Raw genomic sequence first — 26,533 nt, 5'->3', positions numbered from 1 at the left:
AGACATGGTTTCCTTGTTCACATCAATCTCCATTCAGCTAGCCATTTGTTTTTCCTGATATCATTTGGACAGGGATTCCATGTTGAGGGATAGGACTTCACTCTCCACTGATGACATTTGTCAGGATGTTAATATTTCTTTGTTTGGCTGGCACAGCCAAACAGAGATGGAGGGGTTATGCTCTTAGTTAATAAGAATATTAAATCTGAGTCAGTGCATCTAGCAGACTTGGGTGATGAGTGCAATGTTGAGTCCTTTTGGTGTGTTATAAGCAGAGGGAAAACAAAATTGAGAATAGGAGTGTATTATAGCATAATGGCTGTGATGAGTATAATAAACAGCTATACAGGGAAATAGTGTGGGCCAACAAATCAGAATTCTCATAATGGGAGATTTTAACTTTCCATAGGTTGACTGTTTTCTGAAGCAGCATGTTAGAGAGGCAACAAGAGAAAGCAATACCCTTGATCCGGTTTTCAGCAGTGATTTGTCATGCATTAAGAAAATGCTTGTAAAACACCCACTAAGTGGCAGCGATCATAGTGTACTAATGTGGAATTTTATTGTTTGTTTGTTATTTGTTTTTTAGGAGCATTAGCAACTAAGGCCATATTGCTCCGGAAATATGCGGGTCATTCCCTGACCTTTCTGCACCCTCCGTATTTGGTCTAATCAAGGAGTGTGTGTTAGGTATTGCTGCTCCTTCCCACCTGGCTACGGAGGCGCCGTTCACTCTTGCATACAGCCATTAAAGGCCCTACTGCAGGTATCAAGCTCAATGATATAAAGTGACCACCAATCCTCCTAGATTTTGGTTCTCTTGCAGACAGCCATTAAAGGCCCTACTGCAGGTTTCAATGGTGATTATTTAAATTTTCCACTTAGCCAGTTACAGCTATGAAGCATTGGTGGACTGTGTCTATAAACTGCTTGATTCTATGGTCAGTTTCCTTGTACTTCCTGATCTTTCAAGGAAATTGACCACATTGCAAGATGAAAAACCTGTGTTTCATCACTATCCAGGGGATCATAGAGGTTCCCTATATTTTCCCCTTGGATATGCAAATACTTCACCCTATATACAGATAAACATAGAACGATATTGTTACTATTTAAAAATTAAACTTACCTGTTTAACTAAGGTGAAATCTGCCAAATCACAAAGAATAATATTATGTTCATAGGTTAAAACAGCTATAATATTCACTGTTCCAATATATGAAGCATTAACAATTGCTTGTTCTTCATGTCCTGTGTCTTTCGATAATTCAATGAGAGAGTTATTTTGAATATGTACACATCTGCAAGATGAAGCATTCCAGACTCTTAATAAACCTAGTTAGATTAAGAAAAAGGCTTTTATATGAAAATGTTATTTTATTTTTAGTGTGATCAAAATTAAAACATGCAACATTCTGGATTTGCTTTATTAAAAATTTGTTATATACTAAAGGAAACATTAACAGGTAGAAGCATTGTGTATAATAGAACTGAAGAAATAAATATCTATAGGCAGTCCTCAAATTTTGTACATAATTCATTCATGAAATGTATACAAAACTCGAGCAACAGATTTATATGGCTTAAGGAAGGCTGTTCCCAGTGCTTAAAAATAATATATACTAGGGGGGCACGCCCCTGCTTGCTTTGCCTGCCCACTCCCACACACGCTTTTCTACATAACATGTAGAGGTATACGGAGTAAGCCAAAGCTTTTCTACATAAAAGACACACCTATCGAAACACATTAGATATTATCCTGATTAGATAATATCTAATCAGGAAATGACCTACATAATTATTTACTTGTGCATTTGTAGTGACTTAATTACCCTGCCCACTTGTACCACATGACCTGCATCCCTCTTCTCCCATTGGCTACCCCACCACACAGCATTGTCAAGGTGGAATAAATATAACTATGTACGGTATTTCCCCATGTATAAGACGCACCTTTTTTCAAAAAATTTGGGGTCTAAAAACTGGGTGCGTCTTATACAGTGGTTGTAGATTTTTTTTACTTGCATTTCCCACTTTTTCACGCTTGTTGTCTTTGCGCTCATTGTTTCACACTTGTTACCGGTATATTAGGTTACGTTTTGCCACGTTCTGCCCAGAAATGGCTCAGAAAAGATTTTTGTACAGTGCTGAATTCAAGTTAAAAGTGATCCAGTTTGCAAAAGTGAATGGAAATCGTGCTGCTGAACGTAAGTTTGGTCCTCCTCCAACTGAGAAAACAATCCGAGACTGGGTACGGGAAGAAGAAACCCTACTGAAAACACCACGGCAGAAGAAGGCCATTAGAGGTAAGTCAGCAAAATGGCCTGATTTACAGAGGGAATTTAAGACATGGATTGAGGAGCAAAGGGCAATTGGAATTCCTGTATCCACAAAGATGGTTCAGCATGAGGCAAGAAGAATTGCTGATGAAAAAGAAGTTACTGATTTCAAAGGAGGACACAATTGGTCCTTCAGGTTCATGAAATGGAATGGGCTAAGCATGCATACACGCACCAGACTTGCCCAAAAGACCTGAAAGCTATGAGCAGAAGCTCCTTGAATTTCATTGTTTTGTTATTCAATGTTGGAAGACACATCAGTTTGAGTTGGAACAGATTGCGAATATGGACAAAGTCCCCCTTCAATTTGATGTCCCAAGTAACAGAACTGTTGATAAGATGGGGGTGAAAACTGTAACTGTGAAGACAAGTGGACATGAAAAAAGACATTATAGAGTTGTCCTAGCTTGTTGTGCCGATGGAACCAAACTGCCTCCCTATGCTGATTTTCAAACGCAAAACAATGCCAAAAGAAGACATTCCTCAAGGAGTTATTGTCCACGTTCATGACAAGGGTTGGATGGATCAGGATGGGATGAAGATCTGGTTTGAGAAAGTTTGGAGCAGGAGACCAGGTGGGCTCTTACGCAAACCTGCCCTATTGGTGCTTGATTCAGGGCACACATAACAAAAAATACAAAGAAGATTGCTGCAGAGCAAAAAACAAAACTTACCGTCATACCTGGAGGCTTGACATCCCAGCTCCAACTACTTGATGTCAGCATTAACAAACCCTTCAAAGCTGCCATGAGAGATGAATGGAACCAATGGATGAAGTCTTCTGGGGACAATTTGACACCAGCAGGAAGAGTGAAGAAACCAACTATAGGAGAAGTTTGTACCTGGGTGAAAAGATCCTGGGATAATATCAAGATTGAGATCGTTGTCAAGTCATTTAAGAAGTGTGGCAGCCATAGATGGAACTGAGGACGAGGCAATATATGAAAACAGTGATTCGTCATCAGACACAGATGAGGACAAGCTAATGGATAGGAGTTTTGACAGTGATAAGTTGTATGGATTTTATGATGAATAAAACTTGAGTTCAATAACTTTATGTAATACATTTTTTTTCAAATTTCGGGCCCCAAAATTAAGGTGCGTCTTATACATGCTGAAATATGGTAATTATTTACCTGAGTTTACATAAGTCACTTAGGAAAAGGCCTTTTGCTTTGGGTTCTATAATGCACGAGGAATATTGTTGCATCGAAAGAGGACTAATATATTTACAAAATACTAAACTATTTAAAAATATACAAACTATATCAAGTCCCTCCATCAGCTAATATTACAACAAAACATCAAATGATGCCATAAACAAATACAGATGAGTTGGATGCAAATGGCCAATGCAGAGCCTTTCCAGAATCACTTCTTGTCGTCTGCTTCTCCTGAGACTAGATGCCCACAGTTGTGGCTCTTGTTTTTTATCTGCAGCAGTTTATTATTGATTTAAGTTTTCCAGAGGTGAAACCATTGTTTCCTACGTTGCGAATAATTCTGCAGTATAGATAGTGCATTCAGCAGGAAGACACACAGCTACTGAGATGGCAGAAGAAACTGCTACAGCATCTATGGCTGTTTTGGAGCCATCATTATGTATATGTACTTTATCTAAGTTTTCTAAGGAATGTGTTTCAAGTAGCTGTTGAAAGTTGGTGCGTGCGTGCGTGTATGTGCACTCGCATGTGCACGCCATGGAGGATTTTCCCCATCTTAAAAAGAAATTGTCGCAGAGAGTTGAGAATTTGCTCCAGGGAAGTTCAGGAGCAGCAAGGTCTTTGAATATATTCTGAAAGTCGATGTTCGAACCGAGCTCTTACAGTCAAAGCCCTCTCTGGGAGTTTTCAATAGGTGTGTTGTGATATAGCATGGCATATTGAGGATCAAACACATATTGCCAGCTTGGGTGGGATGGAATACTTTTAGTCTTTGCTGAATAATCACACAAAATTTTTCCCCTGAGATGCAGTGGGGGTTCATTTGCCTCAATATACAGGCTGTGGACTGGAGATATTCTGAAGGCTCCTGCAGCTATCCTAAGGGCACTATGCTGGATGCTGTTCAGACATAATATGGACCTTTACCTAGTGGAGTCGTAGATAGGTGATCCATAATCTAAGCAAGATCTTATTAAAGTTTTATAGAGATGTAAGAGAGAGCTTCTGGCACCCCAGGACAGCAGAGATGGTTCTTAGGATGTTCAGTATTTTAAGACAAGTAGTCCAAAGGTAAGCTATATGGAAGGCAAAATTAAGTTTATTATCTAAATATAACCCCAACAGATGAAAATCGTTAATGACAGAAATTAGACTTTTTTAAAAATATTTCTGGATCCAGATGTAGTTAGTGTTTTTTACGAAAATGAATTGCAGTGGATTTTTTTTTCTGCTGAGGAATTTTCTGCTAACCATTCCGTAATGCCCATGATTCTATTTTAGCTATGGAAATTTGAAGTTTCAATAGTGTTCATAGTTTCAGTTTGACAAGAGATAATGAGGTCATCAACAAACATGTACGATTCTACGGTATTTGGAACATCCCGTGTCATATTTGTAATTCTTATTGCAAATAATGTTGGACTCAGAATGAAACCCTACGGTACACGCTCCTCTTGTTCAAATGATTTGGATAAATTGTTCATGTATCTAACCTGAAACATTCTGTGGCATAGGAAGTTTTGTATAAATTGGGGTAACTGGCCTCTCAAGCTGAAAGAATGAATATCTTGAAGTACACCATATCGCCAAGTGCTATCAAAGGCTTTCTCAATATCGAGATTAATCATGGTCAGATGTAGCCCCCTTATGAAGGCATTACAGATGTTTGCCTATGCTTTTATCGTTACAACGTGGAACGGTTCTTTCGAAACCCATACTGATTACTATTTAGAAATTTGTCAGTTTCCAGGAACCATGTTAACTGCCTGGGAACCATTTTTTTCCAGGACTTTTCTGCCTAAACAGCTGGTCGGTGAAATAGGCCTGTAGTTATGTGGAAAGGTGCGCTTCTTTCCTGGTTTGGGAAGGCTAGTACAATTGAGTGATGCCAGGAGTGTGGATAAGTATTCTCTAAAAATATTCGATTGTAAAATTTTAACAATGTTCTTTTTGCTCTGTGGTTTAGTTGCCTTATCATTATGTATTAGATCCAATCTGTACCAGCAGTACTACTGGCTGTTTTATTAAGTGCCCCTAAAAGTTCTGTTAATGTGAATGGCTGGTTGTATGAGTGTGCAATTATCGTAGAGAAAGTGATCTTATGCTGCTCTGAAGATTCTTTAATTTGCTGAAAGATTGAGTTGTAGGGGTTTAGCCGATGTACTGGTAAATGATACAGCTAAAACATTTTCAATTTCTCCTGGAGAGGACAACTCCCCTTCCCAGTTTAATATTGAAACCATAGAATGCACATACTTGCCATTAACAATGTGCATTTTCTTCTAGATCACTCTGATGTCTGTGTCCTTGTTTATACTAGAGGAAAAGCTAATCCGTGCATATTTTTTGCTTTCCTTCTTATTTGGCTGAAACTGGCTTTCATTCTTTTAAAACTAATTAGGTTAATGGTTGTGGGGAATTTGCAAAACAAATTACAAGCCCTAATTTTTTTCCTATTTAGTATATGTACAATCCAGATTCCACCAGTAATTACTGTGTTTGCATTTCCCAGGCAAAGATTTTGGCATTGTAGAATTGGCAGCTTGTACTATTTGATTAATTACATGTTGTGTGACATAATCTATGGGCTGGATTGGATTATTTCATCATCTAACTGAACATTTGAATATACTTCAAATGTTCATCATCTAAATGAACACTTGAAGCATATTCATTCCAGTGTGCCCTACGAAATTTTGGAGTGAAGCGACGCAGCAAAGGGGAGTTTATGCATGTTTACAGCTTGCAGAGAATTGGTAATGATCTTGAAAATCCACTATTTAGTGGATTTTCAAGAACAGACCACTTCATATTGGTACATATGGAGAGAGAGAGCAGATTGAAAAGTCTACTGCACTCGTGGATCCTGTAAAGAGATGAATATAAGTAGGCTCACCAGTGTTAAAAAGGGTAAGATGACAAACATCAAGAAGAGATTCACTTGATCACTATAACACTTTGCACCCATGGCCGAGGTTTTTTGTAAGATAGTGCGTGAACGTGAATTGAACATACCATAAACCACACAGAAGTGAGCCAAGAGCAATGAACATTTCCTCTCTGCTCACTTCTATGTGGATTTTAACACAGAGGCGTTCATGTTTACCTAGTGTTAAGGCAGCCAATGAATCACATTATATGCAGAATATTATAGTTGAGAATCACATTATATGCAGTTCAAGAGAAGAATTTTAAAGCATTATTTCTATGGAGATTGCAGAGTTTAAAATATCAAGAGCACACGGCATTACCCATAAACCAAACCAGACTAACAAAAGCTGCATCAATATTCACAAGCAAACCTGCTTTTAGATATATTATTAATAGATGTCAAGATGAATAGCTGAAAATCTGTAACCCATTGTTTAATGGAAGCCAATCACAAAAAGGTCAAGTTATTGAGAAGCACATTATATGCAGTTCGAGATAAGAATTTTAAAGCATTATTTCTATGGAGGTTGCAGAGATTCACTTGATCACCATAACAATTTAGAGTTTGAGATATCAAAAGAATATAGCATTATTGACGACCCTGAACAGATGGCTAACAAAAGCTGTATCAACGTTCACAAGCAAACTTGCTTTTAGGTTTGATATTAGTAGAGGTCAAGATCAACAGCTGATAATCTGTAACCCATAGGTTAATGGAAAAATGAATAAACAAAATGAAAAAATTTTAAAAAAGTTTTATTTTGTTTATTACTACCTATAAACATAGTAACAAATGTAGCATATGTAGTATACAACAAATAAAAATTTTGTGAAAAAAAAAAAGTGCAGTGGAAGCCATTCTAAATTTTATATAACAAAATGACATGATCACTTCAGTCTCTTGCTCTGATATGAGAACTAATGGTATGGTGCAGTGAAGAAACCCAATGGTTCTCGGCTATGGTTTGATAGGCCGAACAATAGACTATAAAGGACAATGGCATGAGGAAAGACTTCAACTGCAAGCTACAGAGCTAGGGAATCATGCAACTTAGAGAGGGGGGGGAGAACTTACTGAGGTTTATAAGGTTCTGAGAATGTTTAGTAAGGAGAAAGAAGGGGAAATTTTCACTGTTATATTGAATTTTAGAATTAGGGGCAATAAATTCATATTACAGGGGGAAGAGGTTTAGACTGCATTGTAGGAAGTATTATTTTAACCAGCAAGTTTGGATTACTAGAACAAGAACAAGTTGCATCCAGATAGTTGAAGCTGATAAACTGAAAAAGTTCAGAGACCAATTAAATCTACTTTCTTACTCTTTTTTTTTTTTTTCTGATACAAAACCATTCACAAATGAACTCATTGATTGGGTTATCTTCATTCATATCATATAGCAATCTTGGCATGCAGGATTTCCATTTGGCTCTTTTGAGAATGCAGTATATATTTGCTCTGCTGATTTCAGTCTCATAAGTAGCATGCTAAACAGATTTCTGTATGATCCTATGAATCACTGCAACACCATAACAGAACTTTCCTCACCCAGTGATGAGTGGGATTTCCCAGTGTATGCATAATGTCTCAAATTTATGCCAAATTCTCAAAATCATTCTTCATGCTTGTGATTTTGTTGCAATGCACATCTACACTCTGAAATTCACACTCCTTTTCAGATTTCCAGTACTATTTTAAAATCGTTTTGCATTGTTTGAACATCAAATAACCAACCACCATGTTGTTCATGATTTGCATTACAAATATAATTTCACTTCTTTTTTTTTTTTTATCAACTAACACCATTTTTAATCTGTGAAATGTACTATTTAATCAAGGACACAAAAATTTAAACTCAACTATAAAAACATCATAAATATTTATAACCGAAATAGCACATCTTTTTGAGATTATTTGTGTAACCAGAAACCAGAACATTCTGGTTACTATATTAAATATTGATACATTTAACAATCTGTAACACTACCACTGGCATTAACTGAACTTACTGTATCCTTGCCCATGGACTCTAAACCAGTTTCTGATAACAGGAAAGTTTTTGGTCTATTCCTCCTTCACACATCTGTCAATTCTTTTATTCACTGCAAGCAGGCTGGCATGGCTCAAAGCAGAGAATTCAGTTGACCCCAAAAGTGCTGAATAGAGTTAAGGGACCTGGGCAAGCTAATGTAGTTTTTGCACACCCTTGTCTTCAAACTTCAACACAGCTGTCAATTATGTATTCACTTAAGGTACACTGTACTGACTTGGGGTACACTGTCCTGACCCAAAGTAGACATCCCAGTTCACCCCAGATATGAACTACCATTTGTGCTGTATGACATGACAATTCTGAAACAAAAAAGGGCCACCCTATATTGCTGTCACAGTGTAGGAAAGAGTGCAATTGACCAGAACTTCAAATACCTAAGTCAATATAAGTAGATATAAACTGGTCTGTAACCAAGTCACAAAGGAGGTTAGGCAGGCAAAGGCAGATTATGAGAAATATTTGGCAAAGGATGCAAATAAAAATAGCAAAGAGTTCTTTATTTATGTAAACTCTAGAAGGAAGGGGGATGAATCAGATTGGTCCACTGGATATTGATGGTTCAACTGTTGATGATCCTGCTCAGGTGGCTAAGAAACAAAATGAATATTCTGCATCTACGTTCACACGAGGAGTTATTCGAGGAGAGGAATGCCAGAGGTGAATCAAACTCTGGCAGTGAGCTAGATGATTTTGTAATAACTGAGCGCAAAGTGGGGGGAGAAATTGTTGAAGATAAACATAAGAAAGGTACCTGGGGAGGATGGGATCTATCCAGCTATATTAAAGGAGGCAGCAAAGGAAGTAAGCAAACCACTATTCATAATTATGAGAACTTCCTTGGACTCAGGGGAGGTACCCATGGACTGGAGATGTGCAAATGTGACCCCAATTCACAAATAAGGATCGAAGGTCAGCACAAGTAATTAAAGACCTGTTAGTTTAACTTCTGTTCCAAGGAAATTAATGGAGGCACTGGCTAAAGAAGCATTGCAGGGTCATCTAGACAAGACTTCAGTTATAGCTCGGACACAACATAGTTTTGTTAAGGCTTGTCTGACCAATTTGATTGGATACCATGATGTGGTCACAAAGGAACTGGATGGAGGGAATAACTTTGATATCATATAGTTGGATCTTAGAAAGGCTTTTGATACTGTTGCACGTGGAAGGCTGCTGCACAAATTGGAGCAATGTGGCATTGGAGGTAAATTGCTGCTATGGATAAAAGGATAGTTGAGTGGGAAAAGACAGAGAGTGGTAATCAAAGGACACTGCTCTTCGTGGACTAATGTTATCAGTGGAGCCTCTCAGGGTTCAGTGTTGTGTCCATTGTTGTTTTCTCTATTTATTAATGATATTGATGATGGTATATCAGGCTTAATGTCCAAGTTACGAAGGTTGGCAGGGTTTTTAATGACACTAATGACAGTACACTGCTGAAACACGATCTAGAAAAGAAGAACAGATAGGCTGAGAGGTGGCAACTGAAGTTTAATTGACAAATGTAAAGTACTGCATGTGGGAAGCAGTAACTCCAGAGTAACATATAAACTGTGTGGTACTACACTGACAGTGGTAGAGAATGAAAAGGACCTGGTGGTAATTCTGTAGGCAGATATGAAGTTTTCTGAGCAGTGCAGATGGTCTGCAAGAGTAGCTCATGGTGTCTTCTCAATGATATACAGGAATTTTTTTTGCATGGATAAGGAGGTGATTATCCCCTTGTACAAGGCAATGGTCAGGCCACACCTTGAGTACTGTATACAGGTCTGGAAGCCTCATTTTAGGAAGGATGTAGAGCTGCTGGAGCGAGTGCAGAGAAGGGCAACAAGATTAGTGAATAAACAAAGAGTTGCTCTTACAAAGAAAGGCTTAAGTTTCGTAAATTACAGTGTCTGGAGGCTAGGCACCTACGAGGTGATCTGATTGAGGTGTATAGAGCCTTGAATGGTTTGAGCATGCTCAATGCTGATGGGATTCTTCCTCTTGCTCAGAATAATCGCCTGAGAGGGCATAAATCCAAATTGAGAAAAAACAGTTGTAGGATAGATGTGCAGAAGTTTGCCTTTAGCCAGCATGTGGTTGATTGCTAGAACAAACTTCCATCTGTTGTTGTACGTTGTAGAAGTTGATAGCTTAAATAGATTAAAGGCAGAACTAGTCAAAAATATGGAGTAAGCAGATGGATGAAATTAGAAGATTCTTTTTTTTTTTTTGGCTGATCCTATATAAATTTGCTTTCTTGCATCATGCACCTTTAGTAATGCTAATGCTATTCATTGTGTGATGATAACTGGTTTGTGTGCTACAGCAATTCCACAAAATTTGATGTTATGCAGCACCATAGGTACCCTTGTACTAATGTCACTTTCTGTGGCCTTTATTGCCTAGTTGACAGTATTTAACGAAGACCTCTCTTTCCATCAATTTCTGTGATTCATCCAAATGTTTACTTGTTGCAGCAACATGACCATAACATTTTCCTTTGGTGATTATATTATCCACCATTGATCTATAGTGTTACATGTTTACTTCGATGGCACAGACTGCTAATATGGCATTCTATCATGACCCCAATGGAAAACACTAAGCTCAGTTCCTTGACCCCTCTACCAAATTTTACTGATCATCTTCGAGCATGAACAGAAGCTTTCATGCCAACAACCACATTATGTAACAAAATATGTCAGGACTGTTTATACACTTTCTGGTTGCCATACTAAAAGAAAATTAACACATAATGAGAGCTAACGACGGTTTTTACAGGAGTACTGTGACCGCATAAGGGATGTGCCACTTATATAGGCTCTGTGGTTGAATGGACTGTACAAACAAGTGAATGCATGCTCAGACAAGTTTAACCCGTAACTACACACAGGAGTCTCCCAGACTCCACTCGGAAAATAAAATTCTGGGAATCACAGATGGGCTGGAAGAGCGAGGTGGGGGCCATCTAACCTCCTGGGTCAAGGTCGGCTACCTTGCATTATGACCTTGCAGTGTGTGTAGTTACAGGTTAAATATGCACAATCTGTTGTATTTGAGGCAAAATTTTTGATACTGATTACGAATATAGGGATATAAAACTTGTAAACCATTTTAGAAACTATAGTTATGTACACATTTGCGTATAATACCTATATAATAGGTAATATTTTGTTAATGAATTCTGAAAAATTTTTATGTGACAGAAACAAACGGATTTCGGTTTAGTAATCAGTAAACATGCATAAATAACTGCCACATACTTTTACTCAAACCCCAGATACACTGTAAACCAGTGTAATTAATAAAGCTATTGACATTTTAAACCTTTTTAAAAAATATAAAATATATTCTATATGGCTGCTTAAGTAATTTTTGAGCACAAGAAGGTAAAATAATAATAACAAAAGTCAACAACAAGGAAAGAAATGGTTGGTGGGGAAGAGGACTGACCTTTATCACCAGCAGTAATAAAATATAAGTCATCTGTGTTAACCCCAATTTGAGGAAATTTTCTATGTGCAGGAATAAGAATTAATGACTCCACACACTGGAATGAGATGATTTTAATTAAAAACATATACAAAAGTTATATAATAAAACTATACCTTTTATTTAAAATAATTCATAATAATTTTAATATTTTAATAGAATAATCATTTCTTAAAAAAAAAACAAAAAAAAAAAAAAAAAACATTTCAATCAATATAATAAATAAACAAAAGTAGTCAAGAGATAAACTAGATTCCTTTAAATCTCACATATTACAATATATTATAAAAACAATGGCATGCTAATAACATTGAACAAATTCCATTCCAAAATTAATAAATACTTTACCATGGGGAAAAATGGAATGTTAAATAAATTTATATCTGTGAACCCAAAACATGCACATGAATAAATGTAGCATAGCAGGCCACTCCACTGTTGTTTCTAATTATTTCTCCAATCATTTCGCCCATTTAATAATTATAATGAGTCTGAAGTTTTTAAATTTACACCCACCTCTCATGATTCTTTATAAGCTTGTATCATCAAAGTTTCTTGCGACGACCAACTAACTGGTTAAAATAAGTTTATTAAAATAAAATATAATATATACATAAGATAAAACAGAAATAAAATAAATGCATTAAAATAAAAGCTTTAAAGCGTTATGTATGTGAGTCTGGTAGAAGACTGAAAGATTGTGTTTCTGAACATGAGGTGGCTCTGCGAACGGCTAATTTTGAACGCTCTGCAGTTGCCAAACATTATTGGGTTGAGCAGCACAATCTTGATCCCCAACGGGATATTGAAATCGTCGACTATTCACATGATTACCACCAGCACTCATGGCTTGAAGCACTACACATAGCCACCAATAATAGTACTATGAATTGGATGAGGGGAGTACATTTACATCCTATTATAGAATGTACTGTATTGCAGTGCGATGAGTGCTGGCGATCATCACGTGTATGTAATTCTGCTTTACTGACATCAGACTCATGATACATGATCATGCCCAGCTCACTTGAGCTATTGTAACCATTAATATATACTGAAGTACACCAGTCACAGACTAGCTGATGAAGAGGCACTTCACTTCGAAAGCTACTATATATTTTAATGCGTTTATTATATATATTTTAACTCTTTTATTTTATTGTATTTTAAAGCTTTTATCTTATTGTATTTTAAGGTTTTTTTTTTTTTTATTTCTGTTTTATCTTAGGTATATATTAATTTTTATTTTAATAAATTTATTTTAACCAGTTAGTTGGTCGCTGCAAGAAACTTTGATGATAAAATCCAACCTGCCACACAATTCCTGTTTTCTAATCTTTATAAGTTTGCTTTCTAGCATAATTTGCCACTATTAATACTTTTGTAATTTCATATGACACATTAATTAAAAAATTCATAAATTTTATTTATTGAACTATTTATTACTATTTAATTGTCCCTTGTAATACAGAATGGAAACTTGTTTTTTTTTAAATCTATTAGTGTGCGGACGTTGCAATGGTCTTCATTCATTTAAATTCTTTGCAGTGGAGCAGACGGGTAATTAAGAAATATAAATGCAAAGTGAAAAGTGTATAAGGAAATTATTCTGGAAGCTACTAAGTTTATATATCAACAAAAAGGTACGTTCAGGGTAAAACTTAAAAATGATTGACAAAATAACTAACAATCCTAGTGACAGGGAAAGAAAGAACATTTAGCATAAGCATTAGGAGAGGCATATGAGGCAAGAAATCAAGTTTAAATAGCATCAGCCAAAAACTTTTGTTTTCGAACAAAAGCACCTTCCCATTTCATGCACCCATTCATTCCAAATGTTTCTCTAGCTCTAATTTGAATTTATTTAAGTTGTCAATTTCTACAACAGGTGGCAGTTTGTCCCAGCAATCAACCACCAGCTGGCTAACAGCAAATTTCCACACATCTACTCTACAGCTGTCTTTACTCAATTTGAATTTATGTCCCCTCAGGCATGTAATATAGGCAAGAGGAAGAATCCCATCAGCATTGGGTTTGGTCAAACCATTCAAGCCCTTATACAATTCAATCAGATCACCTCACAGGTGCCGAGTCTCAAGACATTGCAATTCGCAGAACTTAAGCCTTTCTTTGTAAGAGCAACCCTTTGTTCCATTCACTAATCTTGGTGCTCTTCTCTGCACTCGTTCCAGCAGCTCTACATCCTTCTTAAAATGAGGCCTCCAGACCTGTATACAGTACTCAAGTTATGGCCTGACCATCGCCTTATACAAGAGACAATCAACCCCTTATCCTTGCTAGAAAAATTCCTGTATATCATTGCCAAGACACCATGAGCTATTCTTGCAGACTGTCAGCACTGCTCAGAAAACTTCACATCTCATTGCACAATTATCCACAGGCCTTTTTCATTCTCTACCACCCTAAGTGTAGAACCACACAGTTTATATGTTACTCTGGGGTTACTGCTACCCATATGCATTACTTTACATTTGTCAATGTTAAACTTCAGTTGCCACCTTTCTGCCCATCTGCTCAACTTTTCTAGATCCTGTTGCAGTAGCATACTGTGATTAGTGTCATTAACAATCCTGTCAACCTTTATATCATCTGGAAACTTGGACATTAAGCCTGACATACTATCATCAATATCATTAATAAATACAGAAAATAACAATGGACCCAACCCTGGGGAACTCCACAAATAATATTAGTCCATGACCATTGATTACCACTCTCTGTATTCTCCCACTTAACTATCCCTTTATCCATAGTAGCAATTAGTCCTTAATATCATACTGCTACAATTTGTACAATATTCTTTCATGTACAACAGTTTTCTAAAAAATCACAGTTTATTAAATTCCTAGGATATGGTTCAAAATGATTTTTTTGATATCATATCCAGTTCTGATCACATCATAGTATCCAATCAAATTGGTCAGAAGAGATTTCCCCTTAACAAATGCATGCTGTGTCTGAACTATACCTGCGGTCTTGTCTAGATGATCCTGCAATGCTTCTTTAACCAGTGCCTCCATTAATTTCCCTGGAACAGAACTAAACTAACAGATCTGTAATTACTTGTGTCATCCTTTGATCTCCTTTGTGAACTGTGGTCACATTTGCACATCCCCAGTCCATAGGGACCTACTCTGAGTGCAAGGAAGCTCTCATAATTATGGTTAAAGTTTGCTTACTTCCTTTGCTGCCTCCTTTAATATAACTGGATAGATCCCATCAAACCCAGGTGCATTTCTTATGTTTAACTTCAACAATTTCTCTTCCACTTTGCTCTCAGTTATTACAAAATCGTATAGCTCACTGCCACAGTTTTATAAGCTACTCGTGCAGATAACTTTTTGTTGCCCTCCACTTCCCTACGGACTTCCTCACGTGTGAATGTAGATGCAAAATACTCATTTGGTTTGTAAGCTACCTCAGCAGATTCATCAAGAATTGAACCATCGATATTAAGTTGGACCAATCTGATTCATCTCCTTCCTTCTAGAGCAGAGTTCCCCAAACTTTTTTAGTAATGGAATACTTTTCATCTTACAATATATTTACGGAACACTTACAAAATACAAGTTTGGCAGGAATCGAAGAACTGTTTGCTAATATTTTATTACATACGACGCATTGTACATAAGGAACATCTTTATTTTCAACACATGTAAAGTTGAAATTCAAATAACTGTCATCATACTTTCGTTTTGGTCTGTTATTAGTTGTTTCCTGATTTTTCACTTCCGATTTTTGGGGAACAAAAGGCTGTGGTTGTTCATCCTCACTTTGAAGTGTGACAATATTGTGCTCGTTTTCATCAGCCACAGTTGCAATACATTCTCCGTTTCCCTCTCAGTATTTGTTTATCTAAAAATATGTAGTGGTACTGCTATGGGTAACTATGCCCCTATTTTTATTTATTTATTATTATTATTTTTTTTTTTTTTGCTGGCTCCCAGGGATTTACTAAGGGATTTTGTGCACCTAAGCACATATAGGACAGTAGACCCAGGCCAGTTTCATCGTACCTGGGGACATGCAACAGGTTTTCACTGCCCTGGTGGCAAAGTGGTCTAGAGTTTCTACACCAACACAGAGAACAAAAGGTGGAGATGGGCTATTGCCTTGGAGCCACTATGACACGCACGCACACGCAATAGAGTCACAGACAACTAGTTCCTGTGGGACCAGCGCATTTTGCCTTGGAGATTGCCACTGTGCTGCCTGATGTTCAGGTGCAAGCTCTGGAGTTAGCATTAGCATCAGCATTAGTAGAGAGGCATATGATGCAGGAAAGCAAGCTTATTCAGCATCAGCCAAAAAAAAAAAAAAAACACACCACTCCCATTTCACCCCTCCGTTCGATCGAAATACCTGTCCAGTTGAGCCTTAAATTTGTTTAGGCTATCAACTTCAACAACAAGTGATGGAAGTCGGTTACACCAAGCAACCACCCGCTGGCCAAAGGCAAATTTCGGCACATCTATCCGACATCCCTCCTTCCTCAATTTGAATTTATGCACTCTGAGCTGATTATTCTGAGCAAGATGAAGAATCCCATTGGCATTGAGCATGCTCAAACCATTCAAAGCCTTATACACCTCTATCAGATCACCTCGCCGGTGCCTAGTCTCCAGACTCTGTAATTTGCAAAACTTAAGCCTTTCTTCGTAAGAGCAACCCTTTGTTCCATTCACTAATCTTGTTGCCCTTCTCTGTACCCGTTCCAGCAGCTCTACATCCTTCTTGAACTGAGGCCTCCAGACCTGTATACAGTACTCAAGATGTGGCCTAACCATTGCCTTATACAAGGGAATAATCACCTGCTAGAAAAATTCCTGTATATCACTGACAAGACACCATGAGCTACTCTTGCAGCTCGTCTGCACTGCTCAGAGAACTTCATATCTGCCTGCACAATTACCCCCAGGTCCTTTTCATTCTCTACCACTGTCAGTGTAGTACCACACAGTTGATACGTTGCTCTGGGGTTGCTGTTTCAGATATATGTAGTACTTTACATTTGTCAATGTTAAACTTCATTTGCCACTCAGCCCATCTGTTCAACCTTTCCAGATCCTGTTGCAGCAGCACAGCGTCAGTGGTGTCCTTTGCAACCCTGCCAACCTTTGTATCATCTGCAAACTTGGACATTAAACTTGACATCCCATCATCAATATCATTCATAAACACCGAAAACAACAACGGACCCAACACTGAACCCTGAGGAACTCCACTAATAACATTAGTCCACGTTGAGCAGTGTCCATTGATTACCACTCTCTGTCTTCTGCCACTCAACCATCCCCTTATCCATAACAGCAATTTGCCTCCAATGCCACACTGCTCCAATTTGTGCAGCAGTCTTCCATGTGCAACAGTATCAAAAGCCTTTCTAAGATCCAAATATATAATATCAAAGTTATTCCCTGCATCCAGTTCTTTTGTGACTACATCATAGTATCCAATCAAATTGGTCAGGCAAGACCTGCCCTTAACAAAACCATTCTGCGTCTGAGCTATAACTGAATTCTTGTCTAGATGATCCTGCAGTGCTTCTTTAACCAGTGCTTCCATTAATTTACCTAGAACAGAAGTTAAACTAACAGGTCTATAATTACTTGTGTCAGCCTTTGATCCTCCTTTGTGAATTGGGGTTACATTTGCACATCTCCAGTCTATGGGTACCTCCCCTGAGTCCAAAGAAGCTCTCATAATTATGGCTAGGGGTTTACTTACTTCCTTTGCTGCCTCTTTTAATATAACTGGATAGATCCCATCCACCCCAGGTGCCTTTTTTATGTTTATCCTCAACAATCTCTCCTCCACTTTCCTCTCAGTTATTACAAAATCATCCAGCTCACTGCCAATGTTTACTTTACGTACATCATTCTCCTTCCTGAATAACTCCTCGTGCGTGAATGTAGATGCAAAATACTCGTTTAGATTGTAACCACCTGAGCAGGATTCTCAACTGTTGAACCATCAATATCCAGTGGAGCAATCTGATTCATCCCTTTCCTTCTTGAGTTTAAATAGGTAAAGAACTCTTTTCTGTTTTTCTTTGCATCCTTTGCCAAGGATTTTTCGTAGTCTGCCTTTGCCTGCCTAATCTCCTTTGTGACTTGGTTACAGACCAACTTATATCTATCATAGGCTTCCATGTCACCCATTAATTTGTATGTATCCCATGCATTTTTCTTCTCTGCCACATGTCTTATTAGTTCATCTGACAACCATTTAGGCCTAAACCTTGAACAATATTTCTTAGTTGGTATGTAAAGCCTGGTAGGCTCCAAGATTAGTTCCTTGAATGCTTCCCATTTTGAGTTTGCTGTTGGTAACATCAGTTGGTCCCACTGTATAGAATTTAAATACTGTCTCAGACCATCATAGTCGCCTTTATGAAAACAAAAACCCTTCCCTTTACCTCTGATGGTAGTTACCTCCTTGAGTAAATCCCACTTCAACACACTGTGATCACTGCCACTTAGTGGTTCATTTATCTGCAGGTTCTTAATGCATGAAGAATCACTACTGATAATCAGATCAAGAGTATTGCTCCCTCTTGTTGCCTCACGAACATGCTGATGTAGAAAACAATCATCCAATAAATCCACAAAAGCCTTGCTAGTGTGCGAGTGACCAACCCACAAATTCCAGTCAATATCTGGGAAATTAAAATCCCCCATTATAAGACTATTTCCCTGTACAATATCTTATTATACTCATCAGAGTCATTAGGCCTATAGCACACTCCTACTCTCAATTTTGATTTCCCTATGCTTATGTCACACCAAACTGACTCGACACTGGCCTGTCCATCGATGTCGACTGGCTTCACTTCCTTGGACTTTATGTGTTTCTTAACTAATAGCATAACCCCTCCTCCCCTCCTGTCCTGTCTATCCTTTCTATACACATTGTATTCCCCAAATTCCAGTTCCACATTCCTTATATCTGTGTGACACCACGTCTCTGATATCCCAACAATATCTGCCTTTGATGTTTTGAGCAATACCTCAAATTCATCAAATTTATTTACCAAACTCCTAGCATTGGTGTACACGCAGGTATACATGCGCCTGTTTCTATTCTTGGCTACCCTAACACAACCCATGTGTTTACTTGTACCGCAATGACTCCCAGCAGTCTCTGAAATATCCTGCATCTTGTTTTTCAGACTTCTGCTCATTTCAATAGAAGCAGTACAAGAATCACTTCCACCTCTGCCAGTGGCTACTGTTAATCTATTAGTCCTTGTATCCCCCCAACTAGCAGTTTTCCGACCCACCTAACTCTGCCTCGACAGCATCAGCAAATATTCTTGCACCCTTTCTATTTAAGTGTATCCCATCCCTGTAGAAGCAATCTCTCCTGTTAACAAGTACAGTCCAGGCTGAAAAAAATTCTACCCCTTGAGCCTTGCACAATCCCTCCAGGGCCGAATTGATCGACAAGGCTCTAATCATATACTCCCTCCTATCGTGTCTGGGCAGAATTGCAGACACTTTCAAATTCAACCCTAGTTCACGGCTTTTTTTCAACAGTGACGTGTACTTGCTAAGTAATTCCGCCGGTCTCCTACTCTTAATATCATTAGTGCCAACGTGTACAACTATATCACCTTTTGTGCCCTTAAAAGATGATATCCGCTCTACAACGTCATCAACCTTTGCCCCTGGCAGACATACCCTGGTCCTATTCCACCTATCCTTTTTGCAAAGCATGTTCCCTGCTTCCCTGACAATAGAGTCACCAACAACTACTAGTTCCTGTGGGACCAGCGCATTCTGCCTAGGGGGCTGCCTCTGTGTTGCCTGATGACCAAGTGCAAGCTCTGGCGTTGATGTGGGCGGCTGAGAGCTTGATGGGCCCCTCAATTTATTTCCTTCGAGGGCATCCACCCTGTCCTTCAAGCTCTCATAAAGGCCCATAACAACGCTGAGTTGTCGCCTGATTTCCTTGCACTCCTTACATCGTGCACACACAAAGACATCTCCCTTGGCAGTATCATGTCCCGTACCCGACTGCTCCGCAAACATCAAGCAAACAGTGCATTTTAAAAGACTGTGATTCAGAGGGCAACTGCCCCCCTCAGTTCTCCCCTGAACCACAGCACTCCCATTAGCTTGAGCCTTTTGCTTTGCTGCTCTGGTCTGAGTCATGATCCCGATTTAATTCAATAAAATTTCAAAACAAAATTAAATCCTTAAGTTATATCCCAAAACAGTTATAACGCTATATTTATTTTTCCGGTATCTAGTGTTTTCTACGAGTTCCCTTTATATAACTTCCGTATCACGTGTACCACTATAGTTATGTATTAATTATTTGTTACGATTAAGTCGTTATATATATATATATATATATATATAGAGTTAAAAGTACAATTTAATTGAAGTTTATCAAGATTAATAGATTTACTGATTAATTGACAATATTATAATATGCACTATACTACACTAAGGTTATGCTATTGTGTAAAAATGGCGGGAATTCACGAACGGTACTTCTATGGATTCGTAAGTATTGATTAGCTTCCAAATCTCGCTATCTCAATTTAGAATAAACTAAGGATCCTGACTAGGTCTATAATCTACATATAGAAGATAATTTAATATAACAATTGGTTAATAAATCGACTAAATTTGGTTAAAAAAAAAAAAGACCTCTCGTTCAATTTGTAACACATGGATTTGATACCGTTACCAATACTAAGTAATACCTACAAAATCTCTGTCTAAGTTAAACTTTAAACAAAGTATCGTAACTAGGAATATAAAGCTACTCTAGAAATAAGTTATTATGACAATTTAAGCAAATAAATCAGAAAATAAATCAGGAAAAACTTCTCTGTTCCAAGAGCGTCAAAGAGCTTTGTCCGCACAGGCTACTCTCGTAACAATTGATGCAATAATACCCACAACAGCGACAATGCTAGGGGTTTAACATGAAAACTACTACTGTTTACATGAGTTGATGTAAACAGTAGAAGGAAGGGGTTGAATCACATTGCCCACTAGATATTAACAGTAGTAGCAGCAGCAAATGATGCAAGAAAGGAAGCTTATATAGCATCAGCAAAAAAAAAAAAAAAAAAAAAACCAACACCACACTTAACATCCTTACCCTCTAAGAATTTCTCTAGTTCTTCCTTGAATTTATTCAAACCATACACTTTCACAATAACAGATGGAAGCCTATCCCAACAACCAACAACTTGCTGGCTGATGGCAAACTTCCACACATCTATCCTGCAACTATCCTTCCTCAACTTAAATTTATGCCCCCTCATGTATATAGTCTCAGCAATTGGAAGGAAGTCATTCACATTCAGCTTACCCAATCAATTGCCCACTACAGGAATTCAAGGCCTTAAACGTCTCAATCAGATCACCCTAGGAACCATGTCTCCAAATGCTGAAATGCTGAATCTGCTTGCGCTTCTCTACACTCATCCAGCACATCTACATCCTTCCTAAAGTGAGGCCTCCAGACCTTTATACAATACAGGTGTGGCCTAACCATGGCCTTGTACAAAGGGATAGTCACCTCCTTATCCCTACTAGCAACAATTCTATACATCATTGATAAAATCCAATGAACTGTCCTAGCTGTAATTGGCGCTGCTCAGATAATTTCATATCTGGCTGCACAATTACCCCCAGGTCTTTTTCATTGAAATGTATTAAATTAAATTAATTTCATTCAGGATTCTGCTCTGGCTGCAGACAAATTGAATGGGTAGTCAACAACATCAGAGAGTTGAAAGGCCAATTGAATGGACAGTGACTTCCATTTCTCAAAAGATGCTTCAAAACACTTGGAACGAAATCAGCTACCATCTTGACATTTTATGTGGCTGCCAAAGCATTCACACAAGGAATTTTTAACGGAGAGGGTTGCTAGAAGTGAGTGAAATTCTGGCTAGGCCGAATTTTTTGATGTGTGATTTTGCGGTAACTAAGAGGAGGAAAGTGGAGGAAAAACTGTTGAAGCTAAAAATAAAAAAGGTACCTGGGATATATCAGATCAATCCAGTTATATTAAAAGAGGTAGAAAAGAAGTATTCAAATCTTTAACTATGATCATAAGAGAATCTTTGCATTCAGGGAAGGTCCCTGTTGATTGGAGGCATGTGAATGTATCGCCAATTCACAAAGAGTATCAAGGGTAATTACAGAACTGTTAGCTTACTTCTGTTGCATATAGAACATAATGTTCTATATGCAACAGAAGTAAGTTGCTGGTTAAAGAAGTAATGCATAACAATCTAGTCAGGAATGGAATGCAGTTTATTCTGCAGTCACAGCATGGATTTGTTAGGGGGTGATCTTGTCTGATCAATCTGTCTGATCAATCTGCACAGTAACAAAGGAACTGAATGAAAAAAAATTATTTTAACATTACATATTTTGAGTAAAAAAAGCTTTTGATACTGTTGCACATAAAAGACTGCTTTACAGATAGGATCAGAGTGGCATTAAAGACAAATTACTGCTAAAGATAAAGGGATGGTTAATTGGGAAAACACAAAGTGGATATCAATGAGCACTGCCCTTCTTGGTCTAATATTAAGAGCAGGGTTATCCAGAGTTCAGTGTTGGGCCATATCTTCATTGGTAGTTCAGTTGGTATAATCACCATCATGCCTACATGGGGTGGAAAACACCCAAGTTCAAATCCCATCAACCATGTGACTAACTTTTATGGACTTTTTCAAACATGGCTGAGTAAGTCATTTGCACACAAGGGTTTCCCCCATCCCTATGGCATGGTTTTTTTTCTCCTAGTAACTCGGGTGTTTCATGCAGCAAACAGAAAACCAACACAGAAAACACAATTTACAAATATAATACATCTAAATTGCAAATGCACTTAAAACCTGACCAACTTGGCCCATTATTTTTGTTTCCCATATTTATTAATGATATTAATGCAGGCATATTAGGCTTAATGTGTAAGTTTGCAAATGATACAAATGTCAGCAAGGTGGTTAATCACAGTAATCAGGGTATATCCTGCAAGAAAATATAGACAAATTAGACAGATGGGCTAAGAAGTGGCAAATGAAATTTAATATTGATAAATGCAAGGTAATTCATAGGTGTGGCAGTAATCCCAGATTAATGCACCAACATTGCAGTACAATGAACTGGGACTACTATCTTTGGGATAGTGAGGAATGAAAAAGATCTTGGGAGTAAATGCAATGTGATATAAAGTTCTCTGAGCAGAGCAGACAGGCTGCCAGGACAGCATGTGGAGTTTTGTCAATGACATACAGGAATTTTGCTAGCAGGATAAGGAAGTGATTATTCTGTTGTATGGAAAATTTTTCCATCACATCTTCGGTAATGCACATGAGTGGATTTCCTAAAATGAGATTTTAGGAAAGAAGTGGATATGTTGGAATTGGTGCAGAGAAGAGCAAAAGGTTGGTGAGGAAAGCAAAAGGATGCTCTAAATCCATTAGCATGTTCCCATGAATTAAGGCAGTCAATGGCTGGTTGCAGTTGTACTTCAATAACCCTCATATTGCATGACTGAGAAATATGTTAAAGTCATCAACAAGGAGGGCGCTGTTTACAGTTGAAGGAAATTGTTCTGTGATGGAATTTACTTTGATGCCGAAAAGTCTCACACTTAATACTGATCATTGTGGTATCCCTCCTCTTGGCCAAAGAGATGAGATGAGATGAGATGAGATGAGATGTGAGAGAGAGAGAGAGAGAGAGAGAGAGAGAGAGAGGGAGAGGGAGAGAGAGGGGGAGAGAGAGAGAGAGAGAGAGAGAGAGAGAGAGAGAGGGAGAGGGAGAGGGAGAGAGAGGGGGAGAGAGAGAGAGAGAGAGAGAGAGAGAGAGAGAGAGAGAGAGAGAGGGGATCCTATACAAACTTGGAAAGATCAATTGGCTAAAAAGTTTTTAATAAAAACAGGATGATGGTCTCTAGGACTGAGTCTATACAAGTCTTTTAAGATGCCAAATCTCCAATCCAAGTTATTTCATATGCTTTCTCTATATCGAAGAATACAGAAACCGAATATCCATGTTTTAGGAAAGCATCCCAGATAGATGTTTCCCCCCTCTTATTAGATGATCCAGAGTGGGCCGGTTTCTTAAGAAGCCACACTGCACTCTGGAGAAGAGCCCATTTGCTTCCAAATACTATATAAGGCAGGTGTTCATCATTCTCCAAGCTGTTTCTGCAGAAACAGCTTGTCAGGATGGGAATCTTTTGTTGGCTTGGAAAATGCAAGAACGAGTGCCTCATGCCAGCAATCTGGAAACTGCTCCTCGTCTAGGAATATTCTGTTACACAGAAAGAGCAGGTTTCCGATATTTTTCAGATTGGTGTAACATCAGAAGGGGGGGGGGGGGTCCCTCGCCTATCGGTTCTTGGACCACTGTTATTTCTCATATTCATAAATGACACCGATGAAGGGATAAAAGGCATGAAGTCAAAATTTGAGGATGATATAAAAATTGGCAGAGTCGTTAATGATAAGTGCCAAGCAGAGTTCCTTTAGGATGACTTGAACAGACTTCAAAGATGGTCAGAAGTGGCATCTATGTTTTATTGCTGCCAAATGCAAGGACTTACACTTGGGGAATAGCAACCAGCAAATAAATTATACACTTGGGTGGGGGAGGGGCTGAATTAAAAATAGTAGAGGATAGGTGATATGGGAGTTACAATATGCACAAATATGAAGTTTCTTGCACAGTATAAACGTGAGCCAGGGAAGCCCATGGTGTCCTATCAATGATTTATTGAATGTTATCCTGTAGAGATAGGGAGGTCATAATTCCACTGTGTATGGCAATTGTAAGACCACATTTGAAATACTGTGTTCAAGTATGGAGACCTCATCCGAAAAAAAAAAATGAGCTTCTTGAATATGCCCAAAGATGGGCAACTCAAATGGTGAGATTGGTAGAAAGACAACTGTATGAGAGAAAGACTGATTATTTGGGCTACAGAGCTTGGCAACCATGCACCTCAGAAGTGACCAGTTTGAGATTTATAAGGCTCTGAGAAGAATTAGCAAAACAAATGAAAGGGCAATTCTCACTGCTATAAAAAATTCCAGAATTAGAGGTTAGAAATTGAAATTACAGGGATTGAGGTTTAGATCAGATTGTAAGAAGCTTTCTTTTAGCCAGAGAGTTGTTGATTACTGGAACAAGTTGCCCTTGCAGATAGCTGAGGCTGACAGTTTAAATAAATTCAAAGGTCAATGGGATAGTTACCTGTGTGAGATGGGAAGCATATAATTTGTATTTTCATATCTACTTGGGAGGTTTTTTTTTTGGTTTTTCCTCCCCTTTTTCCTGTGGCTTTCTTGCACCATATGGCAAATACTATTACTATTAGAGTTTCTGTGGATTTTGCCGACAGATGTTTAATTATTTCATAATGGATAAGATCTGGTCCAACAGCACTTGGCCTAGTAAGAGTTAGAGCTCTTTTTAACTCTTCTATAGCAAAAGGCTCATTATAAGGAAAGGAATCCTTAGATCTGAAGTTAATTGACTACTTTTTAATCTTGACTTTCAGGATCAGGAATTCTGGGGAGTAAGATGTTGAAGAGATGGATAAAAAAAGGTCTTGCCGAGAGCATTGGCTATTACAGTCGGGTCTGCAATGACACATCCATTATGTTCCAGAGCCAACGAAGGGTGTGATGCATATTTTCCATTCATTTTCCAGATTTTGTCCTGGACAGCTTTAATGCTGGTCAACTGAGTAATAGTAGATATAAAGGATCTATGATTCGCGCCTCCGTAGCCAGGTGGGAAGGAGCAGCAGTGCGTAGCACATGCTTCTTGATTAGACCGGGGTTCGAGCCCCGTCACCACCAAATACGGAGTATGCGGAAAGGTCAAGGAATGACCACCGCATATCCCGGAGCAATATGGCCTTAGTTGCTAATGCTCCTAAAAACCAAATAACAAACAACAACGATCTATGATTCCTGGCTCTGATGGCAAATGTAGCCTGCCTTCTGGTTCTGACAACAAATGTCAAGCTTTAGTGCATGCACATTTAAATGCTAAAACATTAGCCGTAGTAAGGTATCTTTGAAATCTCCCCTAAGCTTTTGAGTTTTTTTTTTTTTTTTTTTGGTGTTTTCAAAATTATAATTGCAGCTGCATGGAATGTGTTTTTTGTGATGTATGCTACTGCATCATTGATAGGCTTCTGTATGGCTGCAATGATATTACACTCTGCCAGATGTTGGAAGGCAATCCAGTGAGCCTGATCGATCCTCCACCTTAGTACCATAAAATGAAGATACCAAATCCCACTAAGTAGGGTAGTGATCACAGGAAAGTGACCACTTCCATACAAGTTCTCTTCTACTTCCCAAGTACGTGAAGGGAGTAGACAAGGGGAGCAGATAGAAATATCAAGCACAGAGAATGTATGGTAGGTGTATGCAAAAAGGTGTTAGTTCCAATATTTAGGAAGGAGAGGTCTTTGTCTGTGAGAATATGCTCTATGACATGTCTCATTCCATTAATGTTGGCACTACCCCACATCCACTGAAACCGCC

General features: G+C 38.2%; 1 protein-coding gene across 4 annotated transcripts in view; it reads right to left on the bottom strand.

Moving 5' to 3' along the window:
• Window positions 1-26,533, bottom strand: part of LOC150075057 (transducin beta-like protein 3) — a 472,089-nt gene that overhangs the window by 274,506 nt on the left and 171,050 nt on the right. For all 4 annotated transcript variants that reach the window (XM_090388931.1, XM_090388932.1, XM_090388933.1 and 1 more), the window contains exons 8-9: window positions 11,923-12,019; window positions 1,130-1,335 (exon numbers count right to left, since the gene is read on the bottom strand). In XM_090388931.1, coding sequence (XP_090245057.1) covers window positions 1,130-1,335; window positions 11,923-12,019 — 303 coding nt within the window. The remainder of the gene's footprint in view (window positions 1-1,129; window positions 1,336-11,922; window positions 12,020-26,533) is intronic.

This window comes from Mastigoproctus giganteus, chromosome 14 (assembly GCF_048544385.1).
Source record: "Mastigoproctus giganteus isolate SK-2022 chromosome 14, ASM4854438v1, whole genome shotgun sequence".
NCBI classification, from domain to species: Eukaryota; Metazoa; Arthropoda; class Arachnida; order Uropygi; family Thelyphonidae; genus Mastigoproctus; species Mastigoproctus giganteus.
This window is presented reverse-complemented; position numbering and strand designations above follow the sequence as displayed.